The 16,283-nt window shown below is 33.8% G+C and overlaps 1 protein-coding gene across 1 annotated transcript in view; it reads left to right on the top strand.

The window, feature by feature from the left end:
• LOC140435695 (uncharacterized) overlaps positions 1-16,283 on the top strand; it is a 75,786-nt gene that overhangs the window by 39,381 nt on the left and 20,122 nt on the right. Inside the window, exons 11-14 of the mRNA XM_072524416.1 lie at positions 5,579-5,616; positions 9,349-9,513; positions 9,772-10,022; positions 11,079-11,244. Coding sequence (XP_072380517.1) covers positions 5,579-5,616; positions 9,349-9,513; positions 9,772-10,022; positions 11,079-11,244 — 620 coding nt within the window. The remainder of the gene's footprint in view (positions 1-5,578; positions 5,617-9,348; positions 9,514-9,771; positions 10,023-11,078; positions 11,245-16,283) is intronic.

Here is a 16,283-nt window from a genome sequence, read left to right as displayed (position 1 = left end):
ACGTGTACGTTCATAAAACTGGCCGCCTTCAAATTTTAACAATTCTTCAATAACTGCACATCGTAAATCATTTATGGATATGTTGGTCTGTTCGGTTCCCTTGTAGATGAAATGGGCATTAACTATTGAAGTACCCAATTAAATTTCTATAGCTATTTTTTTGTTGGACAGTTCGTCGCAGCGCTGTACTGTAACTCGGCATCTGATCGGATAAATCAATGGAGCTTTTACCTGAATTGTAATCAATTACCGCTTTCGGTTTTTGAATATCATTTCCCCGACGTTGAAGGTGAACAATTTCAGTGTTGTGACAGGTGGATAAAACCAAAACATCTTTTTTGCCATGCCACTTGAGGACACATATTACTCTTTTATTTTTTCTGGCAATTACTTCACCTTATTTAAGTCTTTTTTTATTACTTCGGCTGGATTACCCTTGTTGTTATGTGTTCTCTACTCTTTTGTATGGTGTCGAAGGTTGGACTTTGATGGATACACTTCTCAAGAAACCTTTAAGCCTTTGAAATCTGGGTGTATCGGAGAATCCTACGAATTAAGTTGGGTGGACAGAGTTCGTAACAAAGTGGTTTTGCGTCGGATGGGAAAAGTTACGGAAGTCGTCAAAACAGTTAAAAATCGCAAATTTGAATATTTTGGCTATATACTCATATACTCATATATACACCATATACTCCATTTAATAATACAAGGCAAGGTCGATACGGAAGGAGAGGGCCATGTTGAAGAAGAACGTCATGGCTTAGAAACCTGAGAGATTGGTTTAACAGATCCTCTGCATCTCTTTTCCGAGCTGCCGTCAACAAAATTATTATAGCCAATTTGATAGCCAACGCTCGATAATCGAGCTCGGCACATGAAAAAGAAGGATTACCCTTGCGATTATTTCGCAAAGTTCCGAGACAATGGGTGTTGTTATCTAAAAGTATGTGGGCTAATTGAAGGCTTGTTTACGAGTTAGCAGTTACACAAATTCTACCAGACCCTAAAAGAGCTCTCGATAATTTTAGCACTGCACTGGTAGATGCTGCTAATTCACCTTGCTTCTCTTTGTCTGCATATACAATTAGGTTCCACGTATAACCATTCTAAGTAAATAATTAAAATATTTTAATGCCATATTTACGGCACTTTCGTGAATTATACTGATTGAAAAGTAAATGTCCCTCAAACGGTACCATGGTTTCATCGATGAAAAATGTTTTTCCCGGTGTAAATATTTTTTAATAGTTGCTTATGCTTTGGTCTATAAGTGATTGCACTTTACACAGTCGGTCTCGTTCTAGGCTAGAGTTATCTGAGAAGTGCTACATTTTCAGAAGTAACTCAAATCGGTTGCGGCTCATAATATTAGCAGCAACAGTATTTTTGAACATCCACTTTGTTGACAAATAATCCCCAATGGAGTTCATTCGCAATATTTCCATGTAGCCCAGTAAACGCGGAAACGCATGGCGGACACCGGTGTCCATACGTAGTTCGCACCAGGCCAAAGCGGACACCGATCACCGCTCTATTTTTTTATAAACTGTTAACAAAAAATGGTTCAAATGGTGGGGAATCGATTTAAATGCAGATTAAATGTTAAAATTTTGTTTAGTATTGCGTTGGTCCAGGGGAACATTTTGGTGAAAAATCCTTGGCGCTTAACCTGTTAAGGGTAAAGTTACGTTCATCTCAAGTTAAAGGGATATTAATGGAACTACTATCTTTATCTTCACAATCAAGCTGTTGTTTTTCTGTGTTGATTTTTGTAGTATAAACTCTTGGGAATAGTTGCTATTGCTGGAGTTAATCAATATGTAAAAAATATGTATCAAAAGCATTAGCTATTTCATTAGGTTTTGTTTTTACATTAGTATTATGAGTATTAAAAGGGATTTGATAAAATTTGTTTTTTTCTTAATATTTTCCGAATATTGCGCTAGACTGTAGATCAAGGTGTTGAACTATTTATATTTGAGACAAATTTCCTCTAGTTGGTATTTCGAGCAATTTTTGTTATATATCTAGCATATATGCTCTCTGTTTTTTGTCTTCAATAATGTTAGTTGCGTTATTATGGTTTTTATTTTTTTGAATAAACATTATTTCGAATATTAAAAGTTTTTTAAACTGAAATTATAAAAATCATCATCATCATCCAGCCTCAAGAGTCCACTGCTGAACATAGGCCTCTTCCTCATGTTTCCAACCCCGTCTATCTTGCGCCGCTCTCATCCAGTTTTTATTGAGTCTTCTTAAATCGTCAGTCCATCTTGTAGGTGGTCGACCGACGCTTCTCTTGTCTTCCCTTGGACTCCACTCCAATAACCTCTTTGTCCATCGCCCATCTGTCATTCTGGCTATGTGTCCTGCCCATCTCCATTTTAGTCTGGCTATCTTCTCGATGATGTCAGTCACTCCGGTTCTTCTCCTGATGTCTTCGTTGGTTATTCTGTCTCGCAGAGTTATTCCTAACATGGACCGCTCCATTCTTCTCTGCGTGACTCTCAGTTTGGTAGCTGCTGCTTTTGTTAAGGTAAGTGTTTCTGCTCCGTACGTCAAGACTGGGAGGACGCACTGATCAAATACCTTTCTCTTTAGGCATGTGGGCAGCTCACTTTTAAAAGTTTCTCTCAGTTTTCCAAATGCTGCCCACCCAAGGCCGATTCTTCTCTTCAGTTCATGAGTCTGGTTATCCCTGCCAATCATAATTTCATGTCCCAGGTATTTATATCTATCTACGAGTTCTATTTCTTTTCCACCAATACTGATGTTCTGGTTGGGTACCAAATTGGTCATGATTTTTGTTTTCGAGATATTTATATTTAAACCTACACTTTCTGTAGCCACAACGAGTTCCTGTACCATCTCTCTTACCATACCTAGATCTTCAGCTATTATAAGTATATCATCGGCGAAACGTAAGTTGTTTAGATATTCTCCATCTATTTTTATTCCCTTTGTCATCCAATCCAAATTCTTAAAAGCATGTTCTAGCACCGTATTAAAAAGTTTAGGTGACATTGGGTCTCCTTGTCTAAGCCCCCGTTCTATTTTTATGCGATTACTGTTAGTATGTAATCTGACAGTGGTTGTTGCCTGCAGGTATATTTTGTATAATAATTTAGTATATCTATAATCTAGCCTGCATTCTTTAAGCGCCTGTAATATTTTGCTTAGCTCAACTGTGTCAAAGGCTTTGTGAAAATCGATAAATATTAGAACTAGAGGTTTATTGTATTCCACTGCTTTCTCTATTAGGGTTTTTATACTTTGTAGATGGTCATTTGTTCCGTAACTTTTTCGGAATCCTGCCTGTTCCCTTGGTTGATAAGTCTCTAGTTTTCTTTCCATTCTCTTAACTAGTATTCGCGTAAACAACTTATATATATGGCTGAGGAGGCTAATCGGTCTGTAATTCTCTAAATTTGCTTTGTCTCCTGCTTTGTGTAATAGAATCATAGTAGCGTTGTTCCAGTCTGTTGGAATATTGGCGCTGTGAAGGCAGATATTGAAAAGTTGTTTAATTTTTTCAAGTAATACATCCCCTCCAATTTTTAGTGCTTCTGATACTATTCCATCTTAACCCGGGGTTCGATTATTTTTCATTTTCTTCAGGGCTTCTTTGATTTCTGATTTTGTTATATCGGGCATTAAATCTGACCCTTGGTTTAATACCCCAGTTTTTAGTGTAATTGGAGGTTCCGTATTGTTATCTTTTTTTCTTGATCTATATAACTCTGTGTAGAACTCTTCGACTATTCTTAATATTTCATCTCTGTTCGTTGTTTCTTCTCCAGTGCTGTTTCTCAGTTTGTTAATTTCTATTTTCCCCTTTTGTACGCTCCTCTTCAAAACTTTCATGTTCTTATTTTTCTCTATTGCCTGTTTTGTTTTTTCTACATTGTAGTTTCTTATGTCTTTTCTTATTGCCTTTGTGATCGTCTTATTTATTTGATTTATCGCTTCTTTGCTTATAGTGTTACATGTCCGAAATACTCCAGCTTTCTCTGCTTGATGCTTTTTATGATCTCAGTAGTCTTGCTGAGACGTTCCAGTATTGTGGAGTTTCCCAATCTTCTCCACCCAGGAAACTTTTAAAATTCCTCTATAGCACCACATTTCGAAAGCCTCAAGGCGATTTAGATCGATTTTATTCATAGTCCAACACTCGACACCATAAAGTAAGACCGAGAACACGTAGCATCGAAGTAGGCGGATCCTCAATGACAATTTTAGGTCTCTGTTACATAACACCTTGGACATCCTTCTAAAAGCTGTTCTAGCCTGCTCTATCCTAGATCTGATTTCGCCGTGACTTTATTGTTTATCTTTAAATCTTAAATCTTGACTTTACGTGACTTAAATTTTTTTTACCATACATATTTATCAATGTGAATACAAAGTACTAATCAAACACAATCGCATATTTTTATTATTCACCTTTACTCAACTAGAGAAAAACACATTATTCATTAATAATATCGTTAGTTTATAAAATAGATAAAACATTTCCATGTACAATGGAACATAAAATATTTTTATTGTTGTTTTCTGTTTTGAAATAGGTTTCTAATACAACAAATGATGGCTAATACTCAGTTAAGAATTTATGCACGCTATCCAAGTGATTACGTCAAAAGTGTGCTATTAAAATAATTATATAACTGGCCGTTTACATTTTTATTATTCTTACAATAGTACTTCTTTTTACATCAGTATGTATCTTTTTATGATATTAGTTAGAATTAGGGTTACTGGGAATTACATAGATTCCTTTCTCTTCCTCTGTCTCCTTCTCTCTAACTCTCTCTCCCTGGCGTTCCTTGTGGTCTCTTTGCCAATAATGGAAGGTAGTTGATTGGTTATATCAGTGCATCCTTTTATTGTCATTCCACCATTCCATTGAAACTTTTCCTAAAAATCCCCTCTAGTCCTTTTTATTTCTCGATCTTCTCTTGATTCTTACAACTTCATTAGATTCGTTCGTATTCTCTTGTCGTAATTGTTTACCAGCTTATTATCCGGTCTTCCTTTTATTATTTTTCTACCAGATCAGTTCATTGAGTATTCATTGAGTGTGTAGAAAGAGTTCATGGAGGTTTGGGATGGGAATAAGAAATGATAAATGAATTAGTGTGATTGAGTTTACAGTGGCATGGGATTTGGCTATCATTAGAAGACCAGTAGGTTACCTATAGGAGCGAGGAAGGGAAAGCCAGACATTTTGTGCAGTGCAAAAGAAGTCAGCTAAAAGAAGTTACTAACTGTAATATGATAAAGGGTTAGTATGTAGCTAAACAGCTAAAAGCTAATAGCAAGATAGAATATGCTGGTGTCTGATCAGCCTATGGTAGAGCAGTACGGCAAGAGATAAGGGCTTGCGTCTCAGTGATACTCCTCCATAGATCCCTACCGGAAGGGCGAGGCGCCTAAAAATACCGGATATATATATATATATATATACACATATATATATATATATATATATATATATATATACATACATATATATATATATATATATATATATATATATATATATATATATATATATATATATATATATGTGTAGCTAAACACCGAACAGTAATAGTGGATACGGATATACAGGTGAGGCATAAAAAAAGCAAGTAGATCACCAGAAAGTAAAGTGATGAAAATTAAAGGATAAGGATTTGACAAGAGTCCTTAAGAGTAGAGTGCTGGAAGAGCTTGAAGAAAAAGATAAGCTTAATGACTGATGGAGATGGAAAGCCAACAGTAAAGTTGTGGTACGAGTGGGAAAGGAAGTCTTAGGAAAAACATCTCGTAAAGGTGTTATAGAGACAAAGAAACTTGAGGGTGAAACGATGAAGTACAACAGAAGATTAGAGAGAAGAAGACCAGAAAGAGATATGAAAGATCTAAAGGAGAGGAAAATAAGGATATGTACAAAGTAGCAAAGAAAAGCAAAGCGCGATGTAGCTACTGCAAAGGAAATATTGTCTGCACAGCTGTTTGAAGAGTTGGAACTACCCGAGGGGATGAAATGTTTATACAGTATTGCTGAAGCAAGGGACAAGTCATCAAAGGACTTGATCTACGTGCGGCAAATTAAGACTGCGGATGGAAGAGTGTTAAGAACTGATATTGAAATAAAGCCAAGATGGTATAAGTATTTTAGAAAGTTAAGAAAAATTAAGAACACTAGAGGAGAGATAGAAGATGCGTGATCCCAAATAAGAATGGAATACCGGGGATAGCAAGAGGTGAAGTTGTCGAGGCGTTAAATAGGATTAAGAATGTTAAGGCAGTAGAACCCGAAGGAATACCGGTGGAGGTTTGAGAGGCTCTAGGAGAAGAAGTGGTTGATACTTTGTAGCAAATGATAAATAGGATATATGAGAAAGGATGCCCAATGCAAGGAGAAAGAGTGTATGGTATCGTAATATAAAGATAAAGGGGACATTCAGGACTGTAAGAGCTATATGGGGATAAAGATAATGTCGCACACAATGCGAAAATTTGGGACAGAACTGTAGAGTAAGGGTTAAGGAGAGAGACATCGATAGGAGAAAAATATTTTTTCTCCAATATAAATATACTTAAATTTTAAACAGTAATCATTTCTCGACTGCAGCTGAAGAAGATGTTACACCACTTGTGTTCATTAAGAGTAAAGCTTTAAAATAAATACAGGTTGACGAACAATGTTTTGTAATTTTAGTTTAATATTTTCAACATGTGTTTATAACTAATTTAATTTATGACATCTAATAATTATTGTGCTATTACTGGACGTTTAAATGCACCGAACCAATAGCCAACAGTAAATTATAAACCACATGTACATTAATTGATGTAGATGTTGGCTATGAAATACGAAACTTGAAAATATAATATTAGAACTTATAGACCGCTTGTCACAATATTTTAAAATTGTTAATTGTTACCTCAGTTATTGATAATTTTAATATTTTATTAAATTTATTCCACATTTAATATCTCTTTTCTGGGAGGAACCAAGTTTTAACATTTACGACGAATATCTAGTTAAATCATTTTTGATATACTGATGATGTAACAATGCCATGTTGATAAGTTTCACACGTAATTCATCCAAATAAGTTTGTTGTTATTTTATACCTTTTTGTCACGTCACTACTCCAAACAATCATTCTCATTTTTAGAATATGCATTCGGTATATCCTATAAAATTTGCCCTTTTGTTTTTTGCAACTTTTCTACACACAACAAACTACTGCCCTCTTTATCAAATATGCAATATTTTTCGCCATCATTCATTATTTACAGTTATCATCTTATTTTTTACCATCTTCAAATCGATTTCTTCTTACTAAATTTTAAACCTTATAAATAGCTTCAATAAACTTCTTATATTCACCGTGATTTCTTTCGTATTCTATTCTATAAAGATTTTATTTCTTATTCCTATAGCGTTCCACCATTGTTCTATAAGAACAATTGCATCTGTTGTTGATTTGCCTTGCATAAATACAATCTGATTTATTTTTTGTACTTCGTTTGTTTGTCGCCTCAACTTCATCCAGATGGTTGGGTGCTTGCACCCGTATCATGAACAACATTTATTGTGTTTTTTGTGAAGCCTGTTAAGTGTGCTATCTTTTAGATATTTTTCTGAAAACTTCGAACGTTTTGTTAACTTTTTTTTATTTCTAGTTAAAGCATGTTATCACTACAAAAATACAATTTATTTTAAAAATATATCGCATGTTATTAGGCTAAGTTTCTAAGAGTTTGTGCACCTATAAAGGCGCAGTTACACGGCGCGTGGTTCGGCGAGACTGGCCTAACAAACCACAATCCACGTGCCGTCTGACATAGGACATAGGCAATTTGCTATTGGCTCGCGGTTCGCGGTGCGTGGTTCGTAGGTTCCGTCAGCAGTCGGTAAATATGCACAGATCAAAAACATTTGGTTCGCCAGTTCGTACAAGGTTCGTGTAGGTTTGTTCTAATACGAACCTCTTGCTAACAGGGCGAATTTATTCATCAGTTGTGTATTTGAAACGGTAGGTACGTTACAGAGTTTTTTTAATAAAATTACACTAAAATGGCATGGGACGCAGAAAAATCACTAGAATTTATTGAAGCGTTGCAATTGGAAGAAGTAATATGGAATCCAAAACACGAGGGCTATAAGGACAGAAACATTGTGTACGGGGCATGGACAAGATTACAAAATACATTTGCAACACCAATGAAAGAACTAAAAAAGAAAAAGGATGGATTATTCGCTACATATAGAAAATATGCAAAAAAAGTGGCACAATGCAAAAAAAAGTAAGAGTGGATCAGATGACATTCACACGCCGGCTTGGACTTTCTATGAACCGATTGACAGATTTTTACATTCAGTTTATGTTCCAGTGGGGACAATAAATTCAGCGTAATTCGAAAAATATAGTAAGTTTATTATGTATAAAATTCAAGGCTTTTTATTGATCTTTTTGACACGGTACTTTTCCATCGTTGGACTGGAAATTTATCCCTAATTGTTTTTGCGTTAAGAGTCGCTTTTCGAGGTTGCTTTTGTAGGGGTAAAAAGGAGTTTATTTCACCTTGGCCCTCACGCCATAATCCTGGAATAAGGCCTCCATTTTCTTCAGAATCGAAAGAACCTGGTGGCGAATATGTTGACCTGGATACTTTTTCTCAGATAATTATGAAGTAGGACGTAGTTCATAGTAATTAATGAGACCTTTTCTGGTTCAAGCAGAATAGGTTTCCGGAAAACTTTAAATACCGACGATATAATGCCAAAGACATTTTCCACTATGGGTCTGGCTCTTGATAACCTGTAGTTGAATATTCTCTTAGCACTGCCCCTTACTTGAACACCTGGGTATGGCTTCATAATATTAGGACTAAGAGCGAATGCATTATCGGCCACTATAACATATTGCATATATTTGCCTAAAGGCATTAGGGGTTTTGCAGGAGGTAAATACAGTTGGTTTGTGTTCAATTTCTTAAATAGGACTGTATTGCGAAAAACTCCACCATCACTAATTCGTCCCTGACATCCTATGTCCGCAAATGTTAATAAATAATTGGCATTTGCAAGTGCAAATAGGACAATACTGAATGTTCCTTTGTAATTATAATACTCTGTTTCACTGTTTTTTGGTGCTTGTATTAATACATGTTTCCCATCCATTGCACCTACGCAATGCGGGAAATTCCACCTTTGTTCAAAATCTGCAGCTTCTTCTATCCATTGTCGTTCAGTTTCGGGAATCTAAAAAGAAATAATAAACCATCGTAAAAATAAACAAACTACTGATAAATTGTTACATATTATTTATTGTATCTTTTCAGGAGATTACAAATCAAGGCTCTGAAGACGAGACTGTTTTAGAACCTATTGAGAACGAAGATGCACTCTCACATTCACCTTCTGCTTCTAGTGCTATTCAAAATCAGGATGATATAGAAGGTGGAGATAAAACACCGCCCACACCAGTTGTCATAAAAACGGCTATAGTATAGAGGAAAAAAAAAGAAAAGTAACTCCAACAGAGCAAGTACAACATCAAATGGATGAGGCCCTTAAAATTTTAAAGACAAATGTTGATTGCAAGCCGGTAAAGGATAATTTATAATTATTCTTTGAACTGCTTCTCACCAAATTGAGGGCAATGGATGGTAACACTCAAGAATAAGCCATGCATGAGATAGATAACATGATGTTTCGGTTAAGAAATTCAAACCTTCATAGGTCAATTCTGTAGAATAATATAGGACAACAAACATCAGCTCATACATCACAATCACATTCACATCAATCTCAACCTTCTTCATACTCTCAGCAGATGTCGCCATATTCTCAACATTCTCTACCCTCTCCAATGTCTGAACCACCTAGCTATGCTCAAAACTTTGGTGGTTCTACACAATGGCAACTTCAAGCACATTATTCAGGCTATGATGGATCAGCCCAATCAACTTAAAACAATCAAACATACGATTCATACAATGCCTGTTAAAACTGGGTTACTAGAACTAAATATTAATATTTTTCTTTTATAGTTTACCTCTAAATGTTTATTTTCGCTTACGTTGTAATAAAAAATAGATGTTATAACTAGAATTATATACATACCTTTATTTCATCCCTTAGTTCTTGATTTAAAGCTTTACATACTTCTTAAACACAATTTGCAACAGTTTGTCTGGAACATTTGAAGAGGAATCCCAAACTTCTATAACTATCACCGGTAGCTAAAAATCGTAACGTAATCGCCAGTCTTTGATCGATTGGCACACTCATCCTCATATTCGTATCCTGTTTTTGAATGTAAGGTACAACTTTTGTCAATAAAAATTCGAAGTCGGATGCAGCCATTCTGTAGAAATTTTCAAAATATCCGGAAGGCTCTTTTAAAAACTCTGATGATATGTGGGACCCACTGTATCTGCAATATCATAAAAACTCAAATAAGTATAATATTTTTTTATAAAATACACAAATATTATTGGCATAGCCTAAAAAATAAATTCACAATAGATGTAATTTAGGTTAGGTACACAATTTGAAAGTCTTATTTTTTTACTTACCTCTGCCGACCTCTCATATACGATGCCACTCACCACCTCTTCTTTTTGCGTTTTTTTTTATTTTATTTTGTAATATAATTCCCGCATAAATAATGAACAAGCTAGCAGACGCAATAACTTGTTGTCTAGCCTCCATGGCCGTTGTTGCAGCACTGATTTTGGTTCCGCATTGGAAAGACGAACTAAATGCGTCACATATCTGTACGGACCACATATCATTTTGACACAACTGGTTTGCACAATTGCAAGCCAATGCGAACCACGCACCACTTTCGTGGTTCGCCGAACCGCGCGCCGTGTAACTGCGCCTTAATGGCACCATTCTGGGGCTCGTCCGCCTGAAGTAATCAATCAATCCTCATACGGCACAGCGCTTTTATGACTAATTGTAAAAGCCTTTTTTTATTTATTGGATATAAGTTGGTGCTTTATACTGTTGGCGGTTGTTTATTTTTAAATTACATATATTTTCTATTAATTTTATGTTTTAGATCAGATGTATCTTGGAAATTTTGGAAGACCAGAAGGTACATGGTAGCTTTATTAGCCTTTCTTGGATTCTTCAATCTTTACACCTTGAGAGTGAACTTAAGTGTGGCCATTGTGGACATGACGCAGAAGAAAAATATAACGCTGGAGACCGGTGACACAGTTGTGGCAAGTCATTATTTCTTATATTAAGACAACCTTGGTGGATAAATTATTTAAGCACAACATAGTTATGTTATTTACTTTTTTAATTATGCAAGCCATATTAGTGAAATCAATTAACATTATTACCTGACTTGATATTTTTCTATTAAAAACAACTTTGCTGCTGGGTTTTAATAATACTTTTTGTGTTATTCACCAAACGTTTGATGTTACGGGTTAAATATCTGATATTTTTCGTGAAAACTGGTTTGATATGTTTATTGATAACGACATCATTATTACCTTTATTGCTTTAAGTACTAGGGATAAATTTAACCAAAATATTTGCATTTGGTTGTACAGTTTGTTTACTGATTGTTGCTTATTTACACAATAATAGAGATGATCGGAAATTAGCATTGGGTTAATGTACTTTTATTTCTAAAGTACTGTTATTTAAAAACAAGAAAAAGCTCTAACATACATATTAAAATTAAATTTTTATTCGTGTATTTCTCAACATTAGTATTATGTTTAGTCACAATTATATTAATCATAAGGGCGTAACCCTATTTAATACATTTAAGATGATGAAAGACTATATTATGTAATAAATCATTTTTAACACTAAAATGAAAAGAACTGGGCATATAAGGCAATGTAGGATATACCGGGTGGTCCAATAAGCCGATCTGTCAGCTATATATCAGAAACTATTCATGTTATAAGTTTAGGAGAAAAAATTCCTTAGTAAACGTGGCCAAGAAAAATCGCTGCAAATAACTTTCAAGTTTCTCGGGTAACCGCTAGGGGGCGTAACCTGTGAAGAAAACTTTGAAAACCAGTTTTTTGTGAAATATGCCCAAATATACTAAGTGTTAAATAAGTAAACTGTAAAGAGGCCTAAATTCCGTATTTGTGGATAAATACCCATAACTTTGATTGTGATCAACCGATTTTATCGAAATTAGTGTCATTAGAAAGAGTGTGGATGATATAATTTACATCTACTATAAAACATTGCATTTAGCTTTAATTGTCATAGGTAGAGGGTACTTTCGAATAGAAAAAATTAAAGTTTGTTTTTCTTTAAAATATTTAATAGAAACACCTATTGATTGTAAATTATAATGGAACTAGATTAAATACGTAACAAAATGGCGCAAACCGCATGTTGATAGCTTTTGTCGAACTCGAGATATGAATAAAAACGCATAAGCATAAGTAAGTATAGTATTGACTCACCCTTTATTATAACTTAAAATTAAATATGTAAAAGATCATACAAATATCTCGATCAATAAAACGTAATGTCCAATTAAATGTTCAAATTGTTTTCCATCGTTGTCCACACAAAGATGTAATCTTTCGCGCGTAGACATAACAGCTGCTTCAATCTCAGCTGTTGATATACTATTAATTGCGTTTATAATGCGCTGTTTCATGTCGTCTCGCGTGGTTGGTCGAGTTTGGTACAGTAATTCCATCAGTCTTCCCCACAGATAAAAGTCCAGACATGTTAAGTCTGGAGATCTAGCTGGGCGTGAAAATATACTTCCCCTTCTAATCCATTTATTTGGATAACTTGTATACAAGTAATCTCGAACTGGTCTGGAAAAGTGCGGAGGACACCCGTCATGTTGTAATATCATATCTCTTCTTGTTTGTAAGGAAATATCTTCCAATAAAGCAGGCAACTGATTTTCCAGAAAATTCAAATATGTTTCGCCATTTAAAGTTCTATCAAAGAAATATGGACCTACGATCTTTCCATCAACTATACCACACCAAACATTAAGACTCCATCTACCTTGAACCTGCACCTCATGTATTCAGTGCGGATTTTCTTCAGCCCAATAATGCATATTATGCAGATTAACACCACCCGCACTATTAAACGTAGCCTCGTCTGTCCACAAAACCTTTGACATGATACGCAGTTGTTCTTCTAGCAGACCTAACATTCAATTGCAGTAATCCAGCCTTGCATCAAAATCTCTCCCATGTAAAGCTTGGTGGAGAACTACACGATAAGGATGTAGTCCAAAAAACAGAACAACAAATATTAGCACTCCTTTTAATAGATATTAATATTGGTAATATTAGCAATTAATTTTCAGTACTAATAATTCGTGATGAGTATATCTAATGCAGAATTGTGTGATATGATTGGAGTTTATTTCGAATGTCACCAAAATGCCGCTATTGCCTCACGTATATATTCTGTAAGATATCCTAACAGGAGACATTATGGCAAAGAAGTATTTGAAAGAAAGGCAAGAAGATTAAGAGAAACTAGTAATTTTCATCGTCCTTGTTTTAAACGACGTAGTAGAGGTATGACCGAAGATAATTCAGTCAATGTTCTTGCTTTAATTCAACAGAATCCACATATAAGTAGTCGGCAAATCTCTATAGAATTAAACATACCCAAAACTACTGTTCTAAGGATTTTAAAACATCACAGGTTGTTTTTTTATATTATAAAGTGAACGTTTAGGTCAAAAAGTTGGAATTCCCTTTAAACTTTAAATTTAACTGTTATTTTAATATTTCGATAAAAACGGCAACACGGCGCTTTTATCCTTTTATCCGTTTCTTAAAAATACTTATGCACGATTTATCTTGTGAAGCAATTGTGGATTTTTAAGATTTTTTCAGTTTTAGTAAATATGGTGGTTTCTTTTTCACCAATATTTGTTATTCTGTTTTTTAGACTGCATACAAAAAGAATATAAGCGACCTTAAAAGGTCAAAGCTACATTCTGGTCGGCAACAGGAGAGAGAATGAGAGAGTTTCCCTCTCCTGTTGCCGACCAGAATCACAGTATATTGCTTATAAAGAATCAGTAGGTTCACTCTCGCATTTTCACGGTTCCAATTTCGAATCCACTCCTGGAAGATATGCGCAATAGATTTGGCGAAAAATGCCGCTGTTGCAAGATTTAAAATATTCCATCAGTTTCAAAGAATATTTCAAATTTATAATAAAATAATTATTATAGAAGTTCTTCAAAAAGAGGAAAATAAATTTCATAAATGGTAAAATTCTTTACATAGCCACTATACACACTTCTAAAGTTTGAAAAATCATATTGTCTAATTGACTTAATCTATTCTCAAATAATTAATCATAAGTATCTATCCATTGATTGATTACATTTGGCAACATTGATTTTACCCAAACACGTTTGTGTTTATGCTGTGAAACTAGAAATTACAGTTATTTCAGTAATTTATATTTATATATAAATTTCATTTATTTGTTGTTATTTAGTTGGTTTTATAAGTTTATTTCGTTTTTAATACATATTACTGTGATATTTCTCCAGTTTTCTAAGTGGTTTTATTATTTGCAATACAAATTGTCTTGATGAATTTGATAAAATTTTGGCCAATATAACACCAGAAGTAATTGAAAGATGTCAAATACTCATACCTGAGCCAAATATTTTCAAATCTTTGAAAATAGAATCTAGAGACTACACCAATTTAAACATAAGCGAAAAGAATGGTTTTGTATATGTAGGAGGCTATTTCATGAAAAAAATTTTAGAGAAACACAAATGTCCTTCATGTTTACAATATGGTAAAGAACAAACTGATTTGAGTGAATCAACAATATATAGTTTTTTTAAGGCATACCCAAATGCAGAAAATGATACATTTGGTAATTTACAAATGCCCAATATGAATTTTATAACATACATCCATGCCCTAGAGAATGTGTTTTGTGAATATTTTCCAGAAATGGCTACAAGTCAAGACATTGGAAAAAATTTAAAAATATGCTTTCCAATATAGAACCTCCAAAACCTTGTCAGGAATTTCCGGTAGATTATCTAATAGCACTGTTTGTGAGAGTAAGAATTTATTATACTATTAAATTTTTAAACCAAGACATCAGATCTTCAACTAAGACCAATAAAAGTAATTTAAAACTGAAAATTTTAACTCATTCTTGAACACCAAAACATTAAGCAGGTACAAGAGAACTGAAATTGAACATAAAAATGAACGCTGAAGAAATGAATCTAATCAAAGAAAAAATGAAATTATTTCAGAATGAGTGGACAATAGAAAAGGAAGAAATATTCAACCATAAGAAAGAGAGGAGAGAGACAAAAAGTACGCAACAGTGCTAGTTAGAAAAAAGAAAGAACAAACACATTCTGAAATGAACCTCCAAATTAAAACGAGTCACAAAACACAAAGTTGGGGCAATGATTAGTTTAGGGCACCCATCATAACCAAACTTGTATTTGGCATTTAATGTAAGCTTAAATGGTGTCACAGTTTTCATATCTTCATTTTTTTTAATACTCTCACATAAAATTATAGAAATGCATTGAAATTATATAAAAATTCATATATTTTAATTAAATTAAAGATAATAATTAAAAGCATATACAATAAAAACTTCTTCGGAAATTTACAATTTATGATTTACAAGTTCACATTTTACTTACTATGGCAAGTTTATACTTTTATTCAAAATTTGTAGCTTCTCATAAAACAAATTATTATTTCGTAAAAGTAACTTTAAACATTCATATACATATTTTACAAAAAAAAAATTGTAACACCGTGCGCGATGCCTTGAGGAAAATATACAGTAGACTCCCTCTATAACGAGAACTGAAATGACAGACTAATTACCTCGTTATAAGCCGATCTCGTTATATCAGACAACAATAATACTGCGCATACATATGAATATGTAATTTTCTAAACCATTAACTTCCTACAGTGAAGCCATTCGGAGCAATATAAGATGCTAATAAATATTGTTTGAATGGCGTTTTTGAAAAAAAGTTATTTAGTTTTATTGTCAATGAAATATATTAAAACATAAAAGAGTTGTTTACTTTTATTATCAATGATATACGTTAAAACAAAAAATATGTACTTATATTTTTTCCAACTACATAATGTATTTTCAAGGATAACATAAACTATTGCTTCTGCAATTTTAAGAACTCTGTCATTTTTAACTGCTTTAAATTGTCCAGTATCATTCTATCATATTTTTTAAAGATGTGAAACAGTTGTATTTATTCATT

This window comes from Diabrotica undecimpunctata, chromosome 3 (genome assembly GCF_040954645.1).
Source record: "Diabrotica undecimpunctata isolate CICGRU chromosome 3, icDiaUnde3, whole genome shotgun sequence".
Classification (NCBI taxonomy): Eukaryota; Metazoa; Arthropoda; class Insecta; order Coleoptera; family Chrysomelidae; genus Diabrotica; species Diabrotica undecimpunctata.
Note: the sequence above shows the minus strand (reverse complement) of the source record. Positions and strands in the feature narration are given on the sequence as shown.